Source organism: Lasioglossum baleicum, chromosome 1 (genome assembly GCF_051020765.1).
Source record: "Lasioglossum baleicum chromosome 1, iyLasBale1, whole genome shotgun sequence".
NCBI classification, from domain to species: Eukaryota; Metazoa; Arthropoda; class Insecta; order Hymenoptera; family Halictidae; genus Lasioglossum; species Lasioglossum baleicum.
In genome coordinates, this window is record NC_134929.1 from 22573710 (window position 1) to 22595805 (window position 22096).

A 22096-nucleotide genomic window follows, 5' to 3' on the forward strand; every position below is an offset into this window, starting at 1 on the left:
AAGAGAATTCTATCTCGCTTTCACAATAAATTTTTCTAAAAACAAAAAAGAAAAGACAAGGGAACTTCGTTATTTTTGTTGAATACCGGTCAGTAAAATGGCAATTTAAAATTCTCAGGGCTCCTCGCATGCCTTTTCTCGCCCGAGACGAAACACATGTCGCATCCTCCCCCTCGACAAAAAACAAAACAAAAATAACATACGAACTACCATAACAAAGTATAATCATTTAACTTTATTTATAATAATCTTCAGCTGATTAGCTCCCTCCGTTCAGGCTCTCTCGTAGCTTTTTCTTATTCTTTTTCTCTTCTACAGCTTCGAATAAATTAAAAACGGCTCCCTGCTTTGTATCTCGCGATTTAACAACAAGAACCTTTCTCTCCCTCTCTCTCACTCTCGCACACACACTCTCTCTCTCTCTCTCCCTCTCTCTCGCGGGGCCGAACAAGTCGTCGACCAATAAGAAAATACCGTATATCTCAACCGTCTCTCGGCGAATTACGAACGCGGGCCGAATTAAATCGCTTTTCCCATCTCGGCTTCACAACAAGAGTATCGGGTTGCAGGCGCACGGGGTGAACGTCGCCGTCCCCCACCGGTGACCGCCGCTGTTTACATTCCGACGGACCCAAATACACCCATCCATTATCACCTATTCTGTGTTTACAAACACAACGGACACCACAGACACCCCAACACAACTAGGGACTCTATCGGAACTACTGATTGGCAGCTCCTGGAAATTTGTGGTTGAAATTGGTAGCCTAATCGGAACAGACGGGGCCCGGTTGGATTGGGGGCACTTGGACGGTTCGAAGAAATAAAATGATTTAAAACACAACAAAGTTTTACAAATCTGTTGGAACCTGTACATCGACTCGTGCGAGGACACAGAAGACATTTACGAGCCCACCAGTCCATTAAGTGAACAATAAATGTGACCTAGGTAGCTTGTAAAATGAGAGAAACGTTAATGGGACCCAGCCAGGCCCCCGAGTGAACAGCTCAGGGCCGTGTACAATGTACAATCCCATCGGAGTCCCCACTTTTATCCAAAAACTAGATTTACAAAATGATTTTCGTGTGAGAAGGAAGTTTCCTTGACCGAGGAAAGGGCCAATTATCTTGAAAATGTTTTCGTTAATGTATAGTGCTGCAGTTTAAAGAGACTATGTTTTAGGGGAGTTGCTACGGCCCTGAGAGTGGGCCTCAGGAATTCCCGGCGTAGAGAGTGATCCCTAGGTGTGTACAAGGTGTTCGCGTCCAGCGAAAAGAATTTTACGAGTTAGCTAGCGTTGTCGAACCGCAGGGGACACCTGCGTGTAACCATTCGAAGGTGTTAGGTCTATAATCTTGTCCTCTCGCGGCCATTAAAACAGGGCCATCACCGTGGCTGTCAACCCGAACCCGAATGTAGCAAACGTCCACAGAAGGACACCTCTGATTCCAACAATATTCCGAAGTGCTGCCAGGGTCGTCGCACCAGACAAAAGTCTCAAGGTTTCGCATACAGACATCATATGCTGACTTCCAAAAATTGATATATAATCTTAACGCATTACCGACCGGTGATTATTACGTAATTTTGAAAAATCTATCACTTTTTAATGGAACTCTCAACAGTGACAGCAATTTTCATTGCGAACTAACAAGTCACCCTCGCGATAACGTCATCTAGCACTTTCATCTAAGATTGTTGACGCTTTCTTTTGGTACAGCACAATTATTGAAAAAATCCTATTGATAGGCTTCCGGTAGGTAAAGCGTTAAAATTCTGTGATCCTGACGATTAAATGGATCGTTTCGAATAAAATCGAAATAGAAAGGTTTCGATGCTCATTTAGAATGAACACGTCAGCCAGAAATTTGAGAAAGATAATTTATCTCGAGCGAGGACCCAAACTAGAAATTCGAAAATTGTTAAAATCATGGGCGGCTGTTAATGTACATTTACTGAGAATATTTACACATACATATCTGCGTCTAATATTATGTACATATAGGCAAAAGAGACACCTAGGAGAAACGGACAGATCAGGGTACCCGGGCGGACAAACAGACAAGAGAGATTCGCGGCACGATGCGGCGCACACACATATCGTACATAATCAGCGAGCGTGTATACGTGTATACGTTCATGTGTCTGGTGTGTGTCTTCGGGAACGTCAGTGTATATATGTTTGCGTGGAAATGCTTGTATGCGAGTCCGTGTTCGTGTACGTGTGATCGACACATATATTCGGAAAAAGGAGTATTATAGTTTTGTCACCTTAAAAAACACAGAAACTCGAGAGTCTACGCTTGGCAGTATCATGAACAAATCGCTCGCTCGTCCTCGTCAAACGGCAATTCGAAATCGAGCGGGCGGCGGCGCGAGTGTGTTTGTATAATATAATCATAATCAATAATAATAATCATCGACAATCAATAATAATATGTATACATACATATATACCGTATATATATTTTTTTTTCTCTCCGTGATTTTATTATTATTATTATTATTATTCGTTTTTTTGTTCTTTTCCAACGTTTTGCTGTTATCACCTGGTTCAGATTATCCCCGGGTTTCGCGCGCGGCTTGGTAGTGTGTACGTGTTTGCCTCACCTCCTTCGTCAACTATTCATCGTTATTTATTAAAATTGCGTCTCGCTCGAGAGCCACGATGGGAAAAAGAACGACTAACGACACATTTAGACAATGAGAAGATCGACGTTCGACGGTTAACGCCCTTGGCAGTGATCGTAGAATTGCGTGTGTTATCCTTGTTTCGTTTCTTTTTCTCTGTGTGCTTGTCCCTCTGGGCGATGGTGTGTGCCTGTCTCTCTCTCTCTCTCTCTCTCTCTCTCTCTCTCTCTCTCTCTCTCTCTCTCTGTGTATGTGTGAGTGCTTGTGTGTACCAATGTGCATCACTACAGCCTCCCTCTACTCTCTCACATCCCTCTCCCGCCATCCCCCCCCATCCGAAACGTTCTCTCTTTCTCTCTTTCGCACTTTGCCGCGCCACACTCTTACCGGAGAGTATGACCGGTTTCCGATTTGAAGGATGCGGTTCACCTTGATTCCCGAGCGTCCCCTTCCCCCTCTCTACGATCCCCCACGGTCTCCTGCCTTCGGGCGATCTTTCAAGAGAACGTCCACTGTTCCATTGGAACGCCGGGAATCCCAGGACGCAACGGAGAAGCCAGAAAACGCGGCCTGTCAGGGGCTAACTTCTAAAATGACGACCTGCCGTCGACGATCCGTGACAATACGGAGACGAAGGGGGTCACACACACCCCGCCTCCATTAGGGAGTGCTATAGTAATCGCGCTGGCCCTGGCGCGCCGACACACGTCTCTCTTTTCTCTGAAAAGCGTTTTATTGCACGATCGTGTTGGATCCAGTGCCTCCGAACGCTGAAAGCAGCGTTCCCTCCGAACAGGCGCGTCCTAGGGAATTTTTTCCTAACGCCCAGCAGAGGGGCAGGGGGCTCCCCATTACTACGGGGATCTCTAGGTTTTAGATTAAAATCGTTGCAAATGGACCAGAGCCTGTTCGGATAGAGAGGTGGATCCGTACGAAACACGTGTAGTCGAAGGCGCGTCAGGGCGCAAACAGAGAACAACTGATTACGTATATCTAGACAGTGGTCTACCTAGGGCGAGCCGAAAAGGAAGTCTCTCGAGAGCAGACGACGTTGCAAGCGGTTCTCGTGGTTTTACACTTAAACGTTATAAGTCGATTAAGAATTACAATTTGTTGTCGAAACGAACGGGTGTCCCGTGGTGTCGTCGCCCCGACCAACACCTCTGCTGTCTGTGTCCTCGGGTCGATGACGCGCGCAGAGCTCTTTAGAGATGTATAATAATAGGCAATATATCGTCGCGATGTGCTGTGTGTCTTTAAGAAACTCCTGCTATATTCTCTCTTCTGTATTCTTCTTCTATACTCAACATTCACCTTCTCGCATTCTCTCTCGCTCTCTCTCTCTCTCTCTCTCTCTCTCTCACACTCTTTCTCTCTCCCTCTCGTTCGATCTCGCAAAAAACGGCGATGCCTGAAAGCACTCTTGTATGGTGGATGCGCGAATGTATGTGTGTGTGTGGTATAACAATGCGGAGTACTGGTGCGTGCTAGTATCTCGGTGTGTCTCTGTACGGGCCCCTGTGTCTCGTCTCGCTGATGAGCCTATTCTCTGGATCTTTCTTCGCCCGTTTTCCATACGGCGACGACGCAATTCACCTGGAGTCCTCGCATTATCTCTCGGTCTTCTGTCTTAGCACTTTTGAGAGACACGCTGGGTGTAACGGTGGCCATCGAGGCTCCAGGTGACCACGAAGCTGAATCCAAGGTCTCCAGTTGATGCTTCCAATGATAACGCAGTTGAAGGACTCGTCTGAGATTGGGCCGGTGTTTCTCAGGGCTCCTCAGCGGTGACCGGAGACAACGTCCACACTTTCCAAGAGTATCTACGTAAAAACGTGTCGATGGTATAGATGGCGGTGACGGTTCCTCTCTCCCGATCCTCTTCCGGTTCATCCAAGGTGTCTGGTGCACACTCTGCGGTCTGGCAGTGTCCGCCTTGCGGCGTTTTACCTAGTGTACTCGCGGGGCCTGTAATGTCGTGTGTTTCCGTTTCCCGAGGTGTCGTAGTCGCGGTGTGATAATGATTGTATATCCTTTGATCTTTCGGTGCTACAGACCTGTTCCGCAGATCTTAAACAATTGAGAACGCGACCGACTGGAACCCCCGGGAACAAAAAGAAGCACTCGCGCGCACTTTCAGTGAGCGCTCGACGCTAGCGTGTGCCTAAACGGATAGATTGATGATTACAATAGTAAACGACGACGTTCTCCTGCGTGTACGTCCCCCCCGACCCTCGCTACTATGTATGGAACTGTCGCCTGTTATTCCTCTCGGAACGACAAAAATTGCCAGCGCCGTTCGCAACACACACCAATGAACATTACCGTCATTCGATCGGTAATCTACTACGGAATTACAACTGCGTACGATCAGTTAATAGCGATTAGAGTTTAACACAGTGTTACACAACATCGAGAATCTTAGTGTACATGTACCTCTGTCTGTGGTGGCGGATGCGTGTTGTTACTCTTTCATTCTCTTGCTCTCTTTCTCTCTCTCTCTCTCAGTAACAATGTGTCGCTGTGTATCTTGTGTGTCGTTTTTTTCTTTTAATGAAATCTGTCTCAAGGAGCAGAACCTACTCGCCCGATGGTCTCGACGTTCTCCAGCCTCTCGTTTTCACGGCAGAATGTCATTGGAATTCCCCTTTCTCCCATCCCCCACAAACCCTATTCCGCGTTTCTCCGTGTTAAGATCTTTGCTACCCCCCTAAACATCGCCTCTCATTCTCTCTTTCATACTCTCTCGCTCGCTCGCTCATCCAGCGCACAGTTTAACGATAAACTCGACTCACTCTTTCTCTCTCTCTCTCTCTGTCTCTCTGTTGATTTCGTATTTCTGCACATTTTTTTGTTATCTTTTTATTAAAAAATTAAAACGGACGGTTAAATTTCATGGTTTCGTTTTGTCGGTGAGCCGATGTCCGCTGCTGAAGGCACAAGGCTTTGCACTTGAACTCGGTCACCTAGCCTAGCTTCGCTGACTTACTACGAACCTACTACCAAACTAGCCTCGCTTACTTACGGTTTTTGTTACTTACTTCCTACAGTTTTTCTACATTATTCTCTCTCTCTCTTTCTCTCTCTCTCTCTCTATCAGATTCACTGTCATGTCGCACACATCACACGTCCCAGCCGATGTTCGCGAAAAAGAAGGAAATTCCGGACAGCGCGCAAATGCCAAAGCCTCGTCTCCCGGGGAAACCCTACTATCGTTCCTTCGACCTAATCTCGACTACTAATCATCCTAGCAAACTTCTCTCTCTCTCTCTCTCTCTCTCGCTCGCACACACGTTTTACCATCCGTTTCCCCTGCTCGTATAAACAATGTACATGCTAGCAATATATTATTATGCTATGTGTGTGATATAGACTCTATGGTATCCATTATGTATAATCGTATCGTTTTTTGTTATCATCTTCTTTTTGTCTGTTACGCCCCTCTATCTCTCTATCCCTTTCTCTTCCTGTCTCTTCTCAAATCGCGAGATTTCAACGGGGGCGCCCGCTGCTCAACAGCCGGCCCTGAGCTTTTCTCCACTCTCCCTCTCTTACTCTCTTTCCCCCTTATCTCGGCACGGCGGCGGCTACAGTGCAGATCTTCCTCCCTATCGTATCTATTCCACCACACCCTCTCCCGCTTCTCTCGCGACCTAATTGCACGCATACGGTACCACAGTCACACTCTTTCTCTCCCACTTTCTTACTCTGTTACTCTCTTTCTCCCTATCTGTTTCCCTGTGTCCTTAGATTCGTAGTTGCTGTAACCATCGTCGTACAACACGCCTGCCTTAACCGTACCTTATACATTATACATTAGACATTTACATATCGATTCCGGGAGTAGCCAGGTAGAGGATATAGTAATAACATAACTGTAGGTAGCTCCTTATTACAGTCTCTGTACTGTCTCTACGTATCACAGCCTGGGTGCCTCGCCACTGCCTTTTCTTATCCCCCATTTTAGATCCTCTCGATTTCTCATGTGTCCCATGATGTCCCCTTGGAACTCGCATAAAGAGTTCCCCGATTATAAACCCGGGTCTCCCGTCCACGTCTATGGGGCTCGCGTCCAGGCGCCACACGGAAGTCTTCAAGTTCTTCTTCAGGTTACTCTCCTACGTGTTCTCCCTCAGGTTTTTTTCTTTCTTCATCCTGGACCACAGAGCGCGGGTCGACTCGCGACGCTGAGGCAGTGGCATGCTGGTGCACTAGTACAAGTGTGTGTTATATCCGTGTGTGGTTGTGTTCTTCGTCGCTGCGCTCCAGCGTCGTTGTCGTCGTCGTCGATCGTCGATCGTCGTCAGTTATTGACGTCGATACGGACTCAGGTTTGAAAACACTGTTTTGTTTTAGCCGATCGGCGCGGGCGCCGGTGACCGGCTACGGGGGAACTAGGGTGTCACGTCCCAGATCTCGGCGAGGAAAACTGGCAGCTTTTTGTTCTTGAACTTCAGACTGAAGCACATCTCGCTGTTCTGGTTGCCGAGGGTCCGCAGCTCCGTCAGCACGGACAACAACTTCGCGAAGATCGTGCCCGACTTCGGCCTGCGACGATTGTCCACGTACGCCTTCAACGCTTCCAGGTAGATCTCCTGGATCTTCTCCACTTTCCAGCCTTCCAGGAGGTTCGGCCTCTCTGCGCAAGTAACAAATACAACCGATTCTTTACTGGAAGACTCCAGAGAGCGGTGTTGTTTCGCACAAGTTACCGTGTTTCGTTCTTTTGGGTTAGGACTATGGGACACGCAGGTGGCGTTCTTATCGTTCCCCTCAAAATTAGCGATTTGCGGATGGTAGGAAGGGGATATATTTGGTTCGCGTAGCTTAGGAACACAGGGTACAGGTGTGATATCCGTGCCCCAACTATTTAAGGTCAGGAGGTAGAATTGGAAGCTAGTTTAGAGAACTTTCTGTTACCTGAGAATATGACGATGGCCGTCAACAACGCGTACTCCGCGTTGTTCACTTTCATGGCGTACATCTGCCGGCAGAAGTGCAGCAGGTCCTCGATCGTCTCGCCCATGCCTGCTACGTTGTAGCTATCCCTCGTGTACGGCTGGTTGTTCGCGAATATTATGCTGTCCGTTTGCACGTCGTACTTTCTCGCCATACGGAGCATCATCACCTCGCTGGAACAGGCCTTCAGCAGAGCGATCTGGTCCTCGCGCAACAGCTCGTCGAACCCGGGTAACCTCTTCGAGAACTCGACGATTAGCTGCACGGTCAGGATCGTGATCTCTGTGATGTGCCTGAACTTGTAATCACTGATGTCCTCGCCTTCCGACGGGTGGTTCTGCAATCAGACGAAAACATTCAGCCTCTGTCAACTTACTCGAACACGTGTTTCTTCGATAACGCCGGATACATAGGGATTCCCGTATACTTTTAGATGACTTGGCTAGTATAGAACACGTGGGACTTACCGTGATCCTTTTCAGATCATCTTCAGTGGGCTGCTCGTACTCGTTTTGGAAATATACGAGCCTGTGTATCAGCTCCTCCTGTTCAGGACTGATGGGCTGCACGTAGCTGAAGGAGCTGACCGGCAACAGAATGCGACTGGTGCCGGACGTGGACAACGATTCAGCTTCCGCTGGTTCAATCTTCACACCCATTTGATCGGTGCGTGTCCCACTGCTCGGCGAGCCGTTCATCGTTGTACTGTTCGGTTTGTCCTTCTCCTGCAACGGGAAATGAACCATCTGAGGATAGAAAACACACATTCTGTCTAGCCAAACTTTTCAACCGTTCGCGCTCCTGGCTGTCTTAACCCCTGCGAACTGGGTCAGTTATTTTATAGCCGCCACGTTTAGCTAGCTACAGGATTAGAGGACAGCCCAGGCAGCTAATGATGTTTCTTCCTCATTTCGACGATGTTTGAGGTGAACATATGTATAGAGGTGTACGTACCTTCTGCGCCTTCTTCTCCTTGCGCTTGACAGCGCACTGGTACTCCGGTACGACGCACTCGGGCCTCATGCCGACGGTCAAACACTTCTTCAGCCTGCACTCCTGGCACTTGCGTCGCATATACATGTCGATCTCGCAATTGTTCCCGTATTTACACTGGTATACCGCATTCTTGGTGATGCTACGCCGGAAGAAGCCCTTGCAGCCTTCGCAGGTCAACGCGTTGTAGTGGTAACCGGAGGCACGGTCCCCGCAAACAAGACACAGCTCTTCTTGTTGTCGCGGCGTAGGACCTTTCTTCTTCCTGGCGTCGCAACCATCGCCGCCACCGCCTCCGCTACCACCCCCGCTACCGCCGCCACTGCTCCCGTACCCGTTCAGAGATCCAGGCTGCGACAGTTCGTCCCTGGCTGTAATCACAAGTTCACACGGTCACGTTAGACATCGGTTCAAGGTCACACGGTATGTAGTACGTTTACAGACTTTTCTACATTCGTTCAACTCGTATCCATCCACCAAACTTTCCAAAAAATGTTTTGTTTCGCGGTACTCTAGAGATTGGAAAATAGATTTCGTATGTTCATTTATAATAATTTAAAACAGACTGAAAAGTAGAAAATAATTTTTCCTAGCCCCATACAGATATCTAAACCCATAGTACTGAAAATTTGTGATTGTGAATTTTGAGTAGCTATGAAAATACTTGTAAGATTTGAAACGAAAAACGTGCGGCGCAAGATAATAGCAAGGAGAAAACTCACACGACATATCATTTGCAGTGCAATAAAATTGTTAGTGACTTAGGTGAACTGTTCATGCATCAATTACATGTCTATTGCATGCGCCTCACGTTTTTCGTTTTAGATCTTACAAGTATCGTCATAGCTATTAAAAATTCACGATCATATTTCAGGACTATGGAGTCAGGAACCTGTATGGGGCTAGGAGAAATTATTTTATACTTTTTTCGTCCGTTTTAAAAACGTGGCACATTTTTAAAAAATTTATTTCTATTTAAATAATTATTTTCTGCTTTTCAATCTTGTGTGTGCGAAATTTTTCAATTGATTTTAAACATTTCGATGGGATTATAACAGAGACATGTAGTAAATTTCAGACGGTATTGCGACCGCGTCATATCGAAAACAAACGCCGTGGTAAAATGTCAAAGATAAAGGTAAGACGGAGAATCTCGGTGTAACTGTTCTCTCGCTTGGTAAACAAATATTATAGTGTAATAATACGTGGTAACTTTGTAAACACCGCACGAAGCTCGAACGCACACTGAGCTCCTTCACGGCGAAGCGGGTCAGTGGAGTGGGGATGAGTCAGAGTGGGAACGCGTGGTGGAGTAGGGAGTGCTGTCGCGCGGAGTGGGGATCGCTGAACGCGATCACGTACTACCGAGCGTGGCGCAGGGAAGCGTAACGGTTAAATTTATGAATATCCCCTATCCAGTTCTGAGCTATGTTTAAAATTTCAAGTCTCTAGCTCATCGGGAAGTTAGTTTAAAATTAATTGCAAAATTTGTACCGAACAGACAGACAGACAGACAAGAAAGCGAGCTAATAAAAACGTGGTAAAAATGAATCTACGTGGGTAAGAAACGAAGGGCAGAGAGGATTCACAGCGAGCGCAGTGGAGTGTATCGCGCAGCGCAATTTGTCCAGGCGAGTTCCTCGCGAGGTTTCCGGCGATTACGAGACGCGTTACGCGCAGCGCGACGCTGAGAGCGAGCGAGCGAGCGCGTGTAACACCCGGTGACTCGGTTCGAGCCGCGAAGGAAACGGGTTCCAGTAACCTACGTGGCGACATCGCCTCTATTACCCTCTTTATCTGCAAAACTCGTCGAATGGAACGCCTCTCGGCCGCAGCCGCGGAGAACCGCGCGCGGTGGAAGTCACGGTCGGTGAAAGTACGGCTGCACGCGCCTTCTCGCAGCGAAGCGGAATCGAACTCGCCGCGGATGGAAGCCTCAGGCACCGAGCCACGAGCGAAACTTATGGTGAACCTTAAGCTACCAGGAAACTCGAAAAATTCTCGATGGTTTCATCTAGACATCGTGTGCTGGAGCTAGGTTATCCTCTATAACAAATGGCCCGACAGAAATACTTTATTTTTTTATTATACGTGTATCATATTCTGAAGAGCTAGCGGAGCAAGTTTGAACAAAATCGGATCACGCGTTCCAAAGTTATGTTCATGTTTGTGCACACCCCCAGGTGTCACCAAGCTAAACTCAAAAGGAGAAAGACAACCGAGTAAGTAGTAACGATAACAGCGTCGTTGAAAAGCGAAACAATCGATTCACAAAGCGATTCGATCGAGAAAAATGGGGAAGTTGAACGCTCGGCGAAGAGCAGCTACAGAAGAGAGGCGTACCCTAGCTCACCCGGAAGTACTGATCGCCGTGAAAACATCCGCCTGGAACAGTGAGACACTGACCGTGCTAGGTGGTCACTCGGTTATTACCCCTACTTCATGGCCGAGGCAACTCGACTGGCAATCCTTTCGCGTGTGTGATAACTTAATTCCTGCTCATCTTTCTGTTGGTTTGCTTTCTCCGGGAAAGTCCACAACCGTGTGTCCCTGCTCTGTTTGCCTAGTTTCCGAAGCTTTTCGTCCCGGAACGTCTCTCCTGCCATCTCCGTGGACTGTAATGACTAATTCTGGTCGTATCGGGTCGTCAATTTGTTTGTTGAACATTGGTAAACACGATCTCGGGACTTTATAGTATGTGGATCGCTGTACAAAAATCAAACTACCAGCCGTAAATCTCTCGGATCGCATTGCTGCGACCGGTAGCTCTGTCTACAATGGCAGGAATCGCCGAAACACCGGGGCAAGTTTCCAAAAACGATGCGAGGGGAGTGGGGAGAAACCGAGGCTCGATAAATCAGCGGAACGACATGACTCGCTGAAAATCGATGCCGCGACGAGGAGCTTGTGTACATTTTGGTAAGTAGCACATAACCATTCTATCTAGAGCCGAACGGGCGGGTATGGTTTCCTAGCTCGGACATCGTGAAGCATCTCCTTCGATTACACCGATCCTTCAAGCTGATGATTCGTTGGTAAACAATTTTAAGCAGTTCAGTGTGAAATCTTTGAGTGACACGCTTCTTAAGAGCATATTTCGCTTTCGAAAATTGGTAATTGTATTCAAATATACGTGAAATGACACGTACCGAAGTACGTGTACGCGAAACACACGTGAAATAGGAATGTTCGTTGAACAGGCTGAAGGAGTCCAACGACCGGCGCGGCGAGGCGAGGCGAGGCAGAGGACCCAAAATCCTAGGGGAGAAAGGGTTGCAGGCCGATCGACTCCGTCGAGTATCGCAGCCAAGTTCATCGAGAGCGGTCCGCGCGAGTGTGCGAGAGGTTTCGAGAGTCTGTGTGTACAGGGTATACATACACACACACGTTCTATACTCTACACTCTACGCAGCAAGGTTTCCGTGCTAGTTAGTAGCTCTCTCACGGCGGAGCAGTGAGCGGCCTTGACTCTGGCTCGCCGAGTGGATGCCTGTGTAGCCCGCGGAGAGCACAGGTAAAGTATAGAGAGCCCGTACACGTTCCCCTGCACGTGTCCTTCTCGTTCACCAACAGACAGCGAGTCTTCGTCCTCTCTCTTCGGCCGGCCAACGTGTCTCTCCCCTCTCCTCTCCGCCCCACCCTCTTGTTCCCAACCCCCCGCGCGGCTTTATCCGCCACCTTTCGCCCGATAGGCCGTCTCGTTTGCTCGCTCGCGCGAACGTCGAGTCTCCTTTTTCCGTGACGATCTGCGCTGTCGCTCTTGCCAAGAGAGGAAAGCTAAAACGGGCCAGTGAGCACTGCCTCTCCGGCGAGCAGGCGAACCAAGCTTCCTCTCCGCGAACAAGGAGAACGGGTCCTGGGATTGAGCCCGAGACTCAAAGCCTCCAGGCGACTGGGCTGACCGGACTCTCTCTCTCCCTCTCTCTCTCCCTCTCTGACTGGGTTGAAAGGGTTTTCGGCAACGTGGCGATGCTCCCTGCTCTTGGTTCTTTGAAATTGTTGGGTTTCGCGAGGATTTAAATGCCTACCTGAGAGGATAGAGGCAGGATTAATTTGGGATGCAGTGTGAGAAACGACTCAAAGTAGGTTTTAGGTATTGTATACGCTGTAAAATATACTCAGAATTGTAAATCCGAATCGTAACATTGTCATTCACAACACTGCTCGTGCCGTTCTTATTCCACAAGATGTTACATCACCACCATTTTCTCGATTAACTCACAAATCAAACGATAACGATCTAATCGACCTACAAGACAGTATAAAATGGAAATCCTTTGAATAGGATAGTAAACAATAATCTGACAAATTTTTGAGCAATTTTGAGAATTATTTTCTGCATCTCCCCGCTAACGTTTGATTGCAGATATTTGCGCTACTATATTGATTGGGTAAGTTCGAAGATCTCCAGGAGGAAACTTATGGCAGCGTTGACTACGAACCCGCGACAAGATGGACGACTAGCGGCACATCGCTCTAATGCCGGTGACTATCGTTGAAGTCTCTGGAAATCGCCGTATGGCTCGGCGCGGCCGCCATAATTCGCAAAGCATCGCGATCCGACCGTCTCCTCCATTCCCGTCACACATTTCTCGAAATTGAAATTCCCCGGCGAGCATAGTTTCGGCATCGCGGGAGCCCAACTCGGAAGGAGTTGCGAGAGGCCTAACTCTCGAAGCGAACCCGATCGACAACTTTCCAAATCGTTTATTCGACGAGATATAATTCTCGATCGAATGCAATCTTATTTATTAGCAATAAACATCGTTCGGCTCGAATGAAATGCGAAATACTTGAATATAAATTCGTGATTTTCTTATTTCCTTGTTAATTGGATTGCTTAATCAGATTTTTTGCGCGGTTTAAACTGCATGCGAGCAACTGCAACAATGAGATCGCCGGTATTTAACGATGCGTCGCAGAGGCAAGAAAAACGTCCGGAAAATTGGAAAACACGCTGGGAAAACTAATCGGCGACCTTGCCCTACCCCCGGGGTCCCTTTAAATGGCGGCACCCAGCTCTCGGCTGTCCGTCGAAGCGATACACGGACGCATACGTAACTAATGGATGTCATATCCGGTCACGGTACGCGATTTGATAAGATCTGAAAACAAAAGGAGGAAAAAAAAGGCGAGCACGACCGGCAACACGCAACGGCCATATTCGCTATCGGAAGATAAACATAGGCGCAGTCGCTCCAGAACAAAAAAAAATCCGAATTTGCCCAACCGCAGTTCCCCTTTCTCGTTTTTCGGTCGCTCGTCTTCATAAAACGATTTCAAGTATTATATATAAAAATTAAATTGTAAAAGACGTTTTCTCAAGATACATAAATCATACGGTCTTTTGGGGAACGTTCTGGAAGTAGTATTTTTAGATTATTTTTCGAGGATCAGATTTTTTGATGATTAACGAATCGCGTCACGATCGATTTCTTCGACGTCCATTGAAAAATCACCGAGCACAAAGGGACAATGGACAGCCGACGAAGCAGAAGAGGAGGAAGACGAAGAAGAAAAAGAAGAAAACGAGGGTGAAGAAGGACAAAAACGAGCACAGGAAATCCATGAATCATCGGCGACGAATTTATTTTCGTTGGAACGATCCTACGCAACGTGGACGATTTCGAAGGCCTCGGGAACTCATTCTGTATTCACCGTGGACCGCTTGCATGTCGAAACCGACTGTGAACAGGACTTTAATCCAGCTCGGTTTCACGGATTTCGTTGAAACTGCCTTTTCGAGCCGTCAACCGCGACTGCGGTCACGAAAATCACTTGTTTCTCCCTGACCGCCATTTCTAACCAGGAAACTGAATACGTAGAAAAATACCTCGTAAAAAACTCGACAGAAAACACCTTGAACAGTTCTCTCCACGAGCTACGGTTTTCGAAAGAATTCCGATCAAAGTCGCTGAAACCATCGCGAGTCAATCTCAAATATTATTTACTTATTCCCGTAATAAAACAAATAGATGCACAGGCACATTCCCGCGAGCAAATTCAGTTTGAAGTCGGGCAGGGCAACGTTATGGTGTTTTTGAATCCGCACGTTTCGTGGGGTCGACGTCGATTTACTCGAAGACTATTGGTCCTAGAGAAAAAGCTCCAACGAGCTTTTTGTTCATTTTTCACGGGGAATCGGATGGCGTTGGTTAATTTCAGAAAGCTCCATTCTCGGAGGCATCGGTCGATTCGCTTCGGAAGCGGTCGAACCGAAGGAAGGTAGGCCGTCGCCGACAAAAACGACCATTTTCCCAGGAGCAGCGCTCGTTTCCGAGTAATGGAAGTTAATGGAACAAGATGATTCCCAATGTTTCCATCGCGACCGGCGACCACTGATCCAGCTGAGCGTGACATTGGCCGGCAGCTCCGGATAGGATTTATCCTTGAACCGTAATATGGTCGTCGATCCGACCATCTGCGATCTACCGGGTTGTTTCACAAACAAAACTGCCGAACTTTCAGCATTATTTAATCTCCGATCAAATTGAAAATGTATAATCTGAGCTGTGAATCTAACCCCATAGATTTTCCTCGATGTAGTAGATCCAATGATTGTACGAAGGTTGAGGGGTCTACGTAGCGGAGGTTCGTTTTCAACGAGACTTTCGCGATTCGCGAAATACTTTCCTGCGTGCATCCGATTTACTCCGATTTGCAAGCTGATGTCGCAGATCCTCGGAACTCTGTTACGCGAAAGTCGCCACGCGGACGCACCGGATACGGTACTTTTACCGGAGGGAATGCCACCTTCGTACCAGCACAGAGAAAACGCTGACACAGTCCTCCGTGGCAGCGTTTCCCAACTCGAGGATCTTCCACAATCACTTCTAAACACGTCTGAAGAGTTCCCTTTTACGCAATAAAATTTCTTCTGAATTACTTCTTCGTGAAACTATTACTAACATGTCGACGGCATTTTTCCGATTACAACGAGTACCCACATGACACGATTCAGAGAACATTTGATTCTGTAATCCACGATTCAGTAGAACCTCCATTGTCCGAACTCGATCGAGGTTCCATTAAACATGTTGCGAAGCATGTCATGTGGGTACTCATATTAATCGGCAAAATGTCAGCAACATGTTGGTAGCGGTGTCATTCCTTTCGAAACTTTCACAGAAATTTATCTGAGAAAAAATATGCCGCAGCAATTAGTTCCCAAACGCTTTAGTCCCCGGAAACAAGCGACCAATTCGCAGAGCGACATTCCGAAGGTGCTGGCGAGCTGCATCTGAATATAGACTAGCGTATTTTAACCGTAGGTACTCTAATTATTCTCCGCTTGATAGCCGGCCAATTTCAATTTATTTTCACCTTCAATTCGCCGCGAGTCTATCTGGGATAGGCTACGAATCAGAGCGTCCTCAAACACTTTCGGACACGGACCATCTATCCTGGGTGGCATTTTACTGAATCCTGAACCTGTCTTACTGGAACTGTTATCCGCCACAGTATAACCAGCAGGAACACCGTAATTTCGATCATTCGTTTCCATCTTTTCTTCTGTCGAGACATTTTTGTATATCGGAGTTAGGTTTGCGACGATAGGGTTCAGGTTGCGAGGCACTGTCCCCACAGGTTTCTGATATCGTTCCCCATGTACGAGGCTCGTTACCATTCCACGCACCGCTCACTAACACACGACACGACTGCCGCTTGACGACCACCGACGACCCACTTCTCTTGCTCGGCCGGTCGTTTTGTTGGTCGACGTTTGATCCGAGGCGGTTTTCCCGAGACCGGGAAAAGTTCCGGCTGATTTAGCGATCGTACTACGCGGCACCAAGTGCCATTTTTTGCCGTATCGTTTGCTACGCAAATATTCTTCGGTGGAATCAGAAAATCTTCTGCTTTAACGCGATCTCCTATCACTGTTTCTCAATGAATGATACAGCAAAAAGTGAAGTTAAAAGAAATGTTTCTAATCGGTTTTAGAAGCGAGGGAGATTGAAATAAGCGTAAATCTTCGGGAAGGAGCCTACGCTACCTGTGATTATCAGACTGTAGAGGTAAATTGAGTTGAGTATGCTAATGGAGGTAGCCCCAGAAGCCTCGATTTACGTCAAACTCGACCAACTTATAAGGATCAACCTGATACACCAGATTATAGTGGCTAGACGTTCCTTCTACGCGATCGAGTCTCTTCTTTCTCGAGTGAGAGTGACCCACTGACCTCTTCCTGCCTTTCTCGCTTGCTCGCTCTCTCTCTCTCTTTCTCTCTTACTTCTCGTTACTATTTGCCTCTCTCTCTTCCTTTTCCGTTCTTTCTCCAAGCCCTTTTCTTTCTCCTCCTCCCTCGAGAGACTCACCTTGGAATTCTTCAACGAAACCACACGTGGAAAAATGGACGAAGATACCTTCTCTGGTATCTCCTGACGTGAAACAGGTGGGCTGCACGTAAAATTTTGACACTGTCGTAAACATCATCAAGAATCGCGTTTGTAAAAACATTTTCTTTCTCTCTCTCTCTCTCTCTCTCTCTCGAGACCCTTCCTTTGATAAAAAACAAATTTCATTCGAAATAGTATAAGTAAAATATTATATTACGAGTACGGTATATTCAGGATATTTTAATTAGCATCGTTTCAAACGATTTTGATAAGCGATCGTCAAAGAATTTTCCGAGAACGAATCTCCGGCAGATCTTTTCCGAAAAGAAAACAGCTCGCGGCATTAGCCAGCAATGAGAACGGAGACTTTAGCGATGTTAATTGCTTGCAAATTGCAGAGTGGTGTAGGATAATTATACGGACTCGTAGCGCAACATCGGTGCTGCTACTGATTTTCTGCCTCGCTTTGCCTCGCCTCGTTGCAACACAGTTTATTATGAGGCAATGTAAGAGAAATATTTGGATTTAATTCCCCGGGGAAGTTCGAGGGTGCTTCCCGCCCCTTTGTCGGGGGAGGAAAGACGGTTAAACAAGCTTTCGCCGTTTCAACGTTCCGCTTTTATATTAACCACTCTATACTAAACCTCGGGGCCACTTATTTATTTTCTGTTCGTTCGATTCGAGTGCTGTTTTGTGTATTCCGATTCGCTGTATTTCATTATTTAGACGATTGTTTGGCCCATTATTTCCCCCCCCCCATCGTTTATTTACATTTTTCTGTTTTAACCCTGATTCGGCGCATCTCATTATTTTATTTCGTGCTCTAGTTTGTTTCTTAGTCATAATTGAGATGTTCGGGAGATTGTTAAGAAAGAACGTTTTTGATGGAGATTAGGGTTGGATACAGCGTACATCGACGCAGAAATGAAGAGAAGCATCATCATACCAGTCGCGTGATTTTGCAACGGGCTCGCGTAATTCTTTGCGGCCGGTGACGAAAGTCTCCGAGCGCGGAGCGACGGAATGTGAAAGGACGTGCAAATTTTTGGACGTTTCTCGCGCGGTTTTGTCGCCGGGACTCATTAATTTCAGCTATTTACTCGTCCGATTCGCGTGTCTGGCTGCCTCGAGGGGAACGCACCGACGATAACACCTCGTTCTCCGTAAATATTACAAACTCTAATTACCGTCGCACCTCTAATTTCATGCAGTTCTCGAACTGTGTCTAAATGAACGCTATTATGAACGCGATTAAACTACTCTGCCTCCGTAATTTCCTTTTCCTTTCCGATTTGCTATCATCGGTTCGCGTTATAAATTAAAAAGGAAATTCTAATATTTATAACAAATTAACTTCTCGCTAAATAAACCTCTGACTGATCAAACAAATTCAACTATGTACAAAGTATAGTTCCCGAGAAAGCAAGATCCAATCGTGTTCACCAGTTAATTTCCACACAGCGTTATCCGGTAAATATCTCTGTCGTTCTGGGAATGTAAGGAACCGGAAAACGAAGTTCTAACTTGAAGCGAAGGAGAGCTCTCTGCACGTGTTCTTTAATTCGAAGCCCGGAGGAACGAGTTCTCTTCGTAGTTTCTTTTTCGGACGTGTTCGAAGCCAGTTGGACGCGCGCGGATGTGCCGGTCTAACGGTTCCTCGCCGAAAACCGTGGCTCGTCCCGATCGCACCGGAATATTTACGAATGGATTATGCGTGTTTCCGTGAGAGTATGTGTCCGTGGGTGTGCGTCTAGCGCGTCTCGTGGGGCCGCATTATCGTCCGGCCGGAATCCGATGACCCATTTCGGCGTCGTACCACGTGGAAGTCGAGAATCTCGCTCTCTCTCTCTCTCTCTCTCTCTCTCTCTCCTTCTCTGTGGTATCCCGACCACGCAGAGCACTGCATCGAGCACTGCAGCCCACGTGCAGTCGATTGCATTCGACATGGGGGAGGAGAGCGATGCCCCCCTGGGGTGGAAATCGAGAAATTGTTTGTCCCCGATTAAATTCGGGATGATTGATCATTATATTGTTGGACACGTTCGGGGTGGTTCCGGCAATTGAAAATTAATGTTTCGAGTAATATTTACTTTTGTAGAACGGTTGCAAATTAAACATCGTTTATCAATCGGTTTTGCAGGTCAATAAAAATAATTCTGCGTAAATGGCTTTTGTCGTTGAAGCTTGATTTATAGAAAATTAAACCGACTTCGAAAAAACGCACTAAAAAGTATAAAATAATTTCCATTTAATTTATGTGAATACACACAAACTTAAATACAATACAATCATTTCGGACGCGGCGCAGTCGAAGTCGAAGTCGGTTTAATTTTTTTTATAAAATTTCTTTTATTTCACACTTTTTATCTCTGTCAGACCCCCCCTCCGTCACATCCCAAATCGTAATTTATAAATATCTGAAAGCCGCAATCGATAGCGGTAACGACGTCGCGTCGTTACTGTTTCTGATATCTAACATTCAACGGAACTCACAACGGCATCACCACCCTACATTTTCGCAAATAAAATCGTAATTAATAAAAAAAAATGCAAAATTTTGTTTGCACGGGACCATCCCGGGAACATACTCTACAAGATGCTAAAGGTTTCGTTCCGATTGGTCCATCCATCTCGGCGTAATCGGTGAACATACATAGAAAAAAAAAAGAAAGGCACATACAGATCGAATTGAGTAACCCCCTCATTTTTCGAAGTCGGTTAAAAACATTCGACACGCGAAAAGAATAGAAAGGGTGTGTCCACACAGAATGTTGGTTCTATCGTGTCCGATAAAAGGTGAAACAACCCTAAACGCAATGCCAGAGACGATTGATCCCGTCCCTGAATTGATCTCGCCCCTCCCCCTTCGTACCGCGTGACCGAGCCGCGATAGATGTTCGCCGACGCGCGATGTTATTTCCATCTTACGCTGCTCTCTCGGGTTTATTGCATCCGTGTGACGTCCGTCGGGTGTGCAGCAGGTAGATATACATACACGTATACACGGCCGCGGCCGGTGGCTTTAAATAACGCGATGCGTCACGCGTATGTGTCGGTGCGGTACACGCGGCCGAGAGCCATTGTGTTTTCGTTCGCGGCGAAGCACAGCCGCCACAGCATGGTAGCAGCACCAGCACCAGCAGCAGCAGCAGCATCAGTCGCCGCTGACTGCTGCACGGTACCGATGACCCGGAAACTGGGTCACGGTCCTCCGGCTTTTTCCCTCGGCGAATGATTCACGGTTGCACCGGGAAGCTGGACGTACCGGCTCCCGCGAATTCTGGGACGGGAACGCTACGTCAGGCCCCCGAACCTTTTGGAACTCGCGATATAGTCCTAGAGCTCGAGTCACATTCCCTGGTCCACGACGAATTTTGGGCCCACTGTGCAATTTCCTTGTATTCGCGAAAAATTTGTAATCCCAGTTAAATTGTAGTGTATATGTAGGGCACAGTGGAGAGAGAACAGTGTGCCGTAAGTCCTAAAAATGTTCTGGGCCTCTCGATCGTGATATTCCGAGATGCCAGGGGAACATTCCTCAAGGTTCCCAGAAATCGGAATTGTAGACGGACCCGATTAACACGAAGATATACATGGTTGGGCTAGTCGGGGCCCAAGGTTGGTGGAATAATGAATTATTGCTCGCTCGGGGAAAGAGATCAGAATTTCAAGCAGGGCCCGTTAACAGACCGAGATTAGGAGGAATTTAAAATCCACGGGTGGGATTGGATTTGGATAATAGAAAGGGGAGAGGGTTAGAATTTGGGTCAGTTGAGGTGGAGGCGATAGTATTATGGGGTCCGGGCTTTTTTAACTTGACGACTGAAGCAGGCGACTCGAGAGATCAGAATTAGGCAACCGAAACGATTATAGGTGCGAGTGGTCGGGTGAAGAAACTTTTTGGCCATTATTGTGCGTATCATGTAATGAATTTGAAAATGAGAAGTCGGTCGTAAATTTATTAAGGAGGTTGGAGCTCTGCTCACCATCAAGAACGAGTGATAAAATCCAAAAATTCAAAGGTACACTGTGACTTACTCGTACATCAAGTTCCAAAAATCGAATCCTGACCTCGACAAAAAAAATGCAAAATAAATTCCTGTTCGTTCGACATTTCCGAACGAATGTATTCATGTTACACAATGGCGTAGCACACTGACACGAAAACAACTGAATCTAGTTTCTAAAAGTGATACCTGACCCTAAAAAAGAATGCAAAATAAATTTGATCCGACATCGAGGAAGGATCGTATTGATATTACACAATGGCGTACCATCGCGGAAAGCGAACAAAAGCTACGAAACAACATCTCGGAAAGCGAGAGAAGGTCAACTCCCCGCGAGCCAATAAACGACCTTTAAAGGTGATCGACCCACAAGATCGACCGACATTTCGCTCCCGGAGACGGTGCCGGGTGGCTTTTTTTCGAAATGTCGCGCGTGCGATTTTGTCCACGGTGAAATTGGGTCGAGGCCAAGCCGACCGCGGTAGAGGGGAATCGACAGCCTCATAGGACCCCGTAAAGGCGTTCGTCATCGATTGCGCCATGTTGCACCATACCTGACACCGGTTGCGCAATTCCAGCATTTCCAACGCGTGATCCCCCGTCAGCTTTATTATTCGGTCGCGACGCGTTGACCTCACAGTGCTACACAGCCGCCACAATTAGTGCACACGCTACCTATTTATAATCTGTCCCGAGCGATTTCGATGTATTTTCGGTGCTCGACTCCTCTTCCCGATAACAACGATCGTTGCGTCGTTGTCGGACGATTTTTAACCTTTTCTCCTACCTGCCGACAACAATCAATTCGTCTTCGTAACGTGTAAACGTTTTAAACGATCACGTGATGATATCGAAACGGAGCAAAAATCTCTGTTTCGTTGCACCGTCTGTCGTTTCCTCGACGAAACTTTCTGCATTGCAGATAGCGTTCGGCTATGAACCGAATGCAATGCAGATAAGATTTTAAATACACGAATGCTAAAACATTCTTGAGTTACTCTAACCGCGTCTTATCGGCCGAGAGGAAAGATAAACACCGGCTGCTCCCTTACCGTACACAAGTATCCAGTTGTGTGCGGTCTATGACTATTTAAATATCCGGAGGAGTCGAGTGCTTTAACGACACTCAACTATAGCTGCCAATAAACACATCCAATTAATGAAAA

At 47.0% G+C, this 22096-nt stretch overlaps 1 protein-coding gene across 6 annotated transcripts in view; it reads right to left on the reverse strand.

The window, feature by feature from the left end:
* Positions 1–220: 220 nt before the first annotated feature.
* Positions 221–22096, reverse strand: part of Ecr (ecdysone receptor) — a 116848-nt gene continuing 94972 nt past the window's right edge. For 4 of the 6 annotated variants that reach the window (XM_076430730.1, XM_076430711.1, XM_076430721.1 and 1 more), the window contains 4 exons: positions 8546–8955; positions 8059–8337; positions 7553–7928; positions 221–7271 (listed from right to left, as the gene is read on the reverse strand). In XM_076430730.1, the coding sequence (XP_076286845.1) occupies positions 7027–7271; positions 7553–7928; positions 8059–8337; positions 8546–8955 (1310 nt within the window). In that variant the 3' untranslated portion in view covers positions 221–7026. The remainder of the gene's footprint in view (positions 7272–7552; positions 7929–8058; positions 8338–8545; positions 8956–22096) is intronic. The other 2 variants (XM_076430740.1, XM_076430758.1) reach the window with 1 other exon arrangement.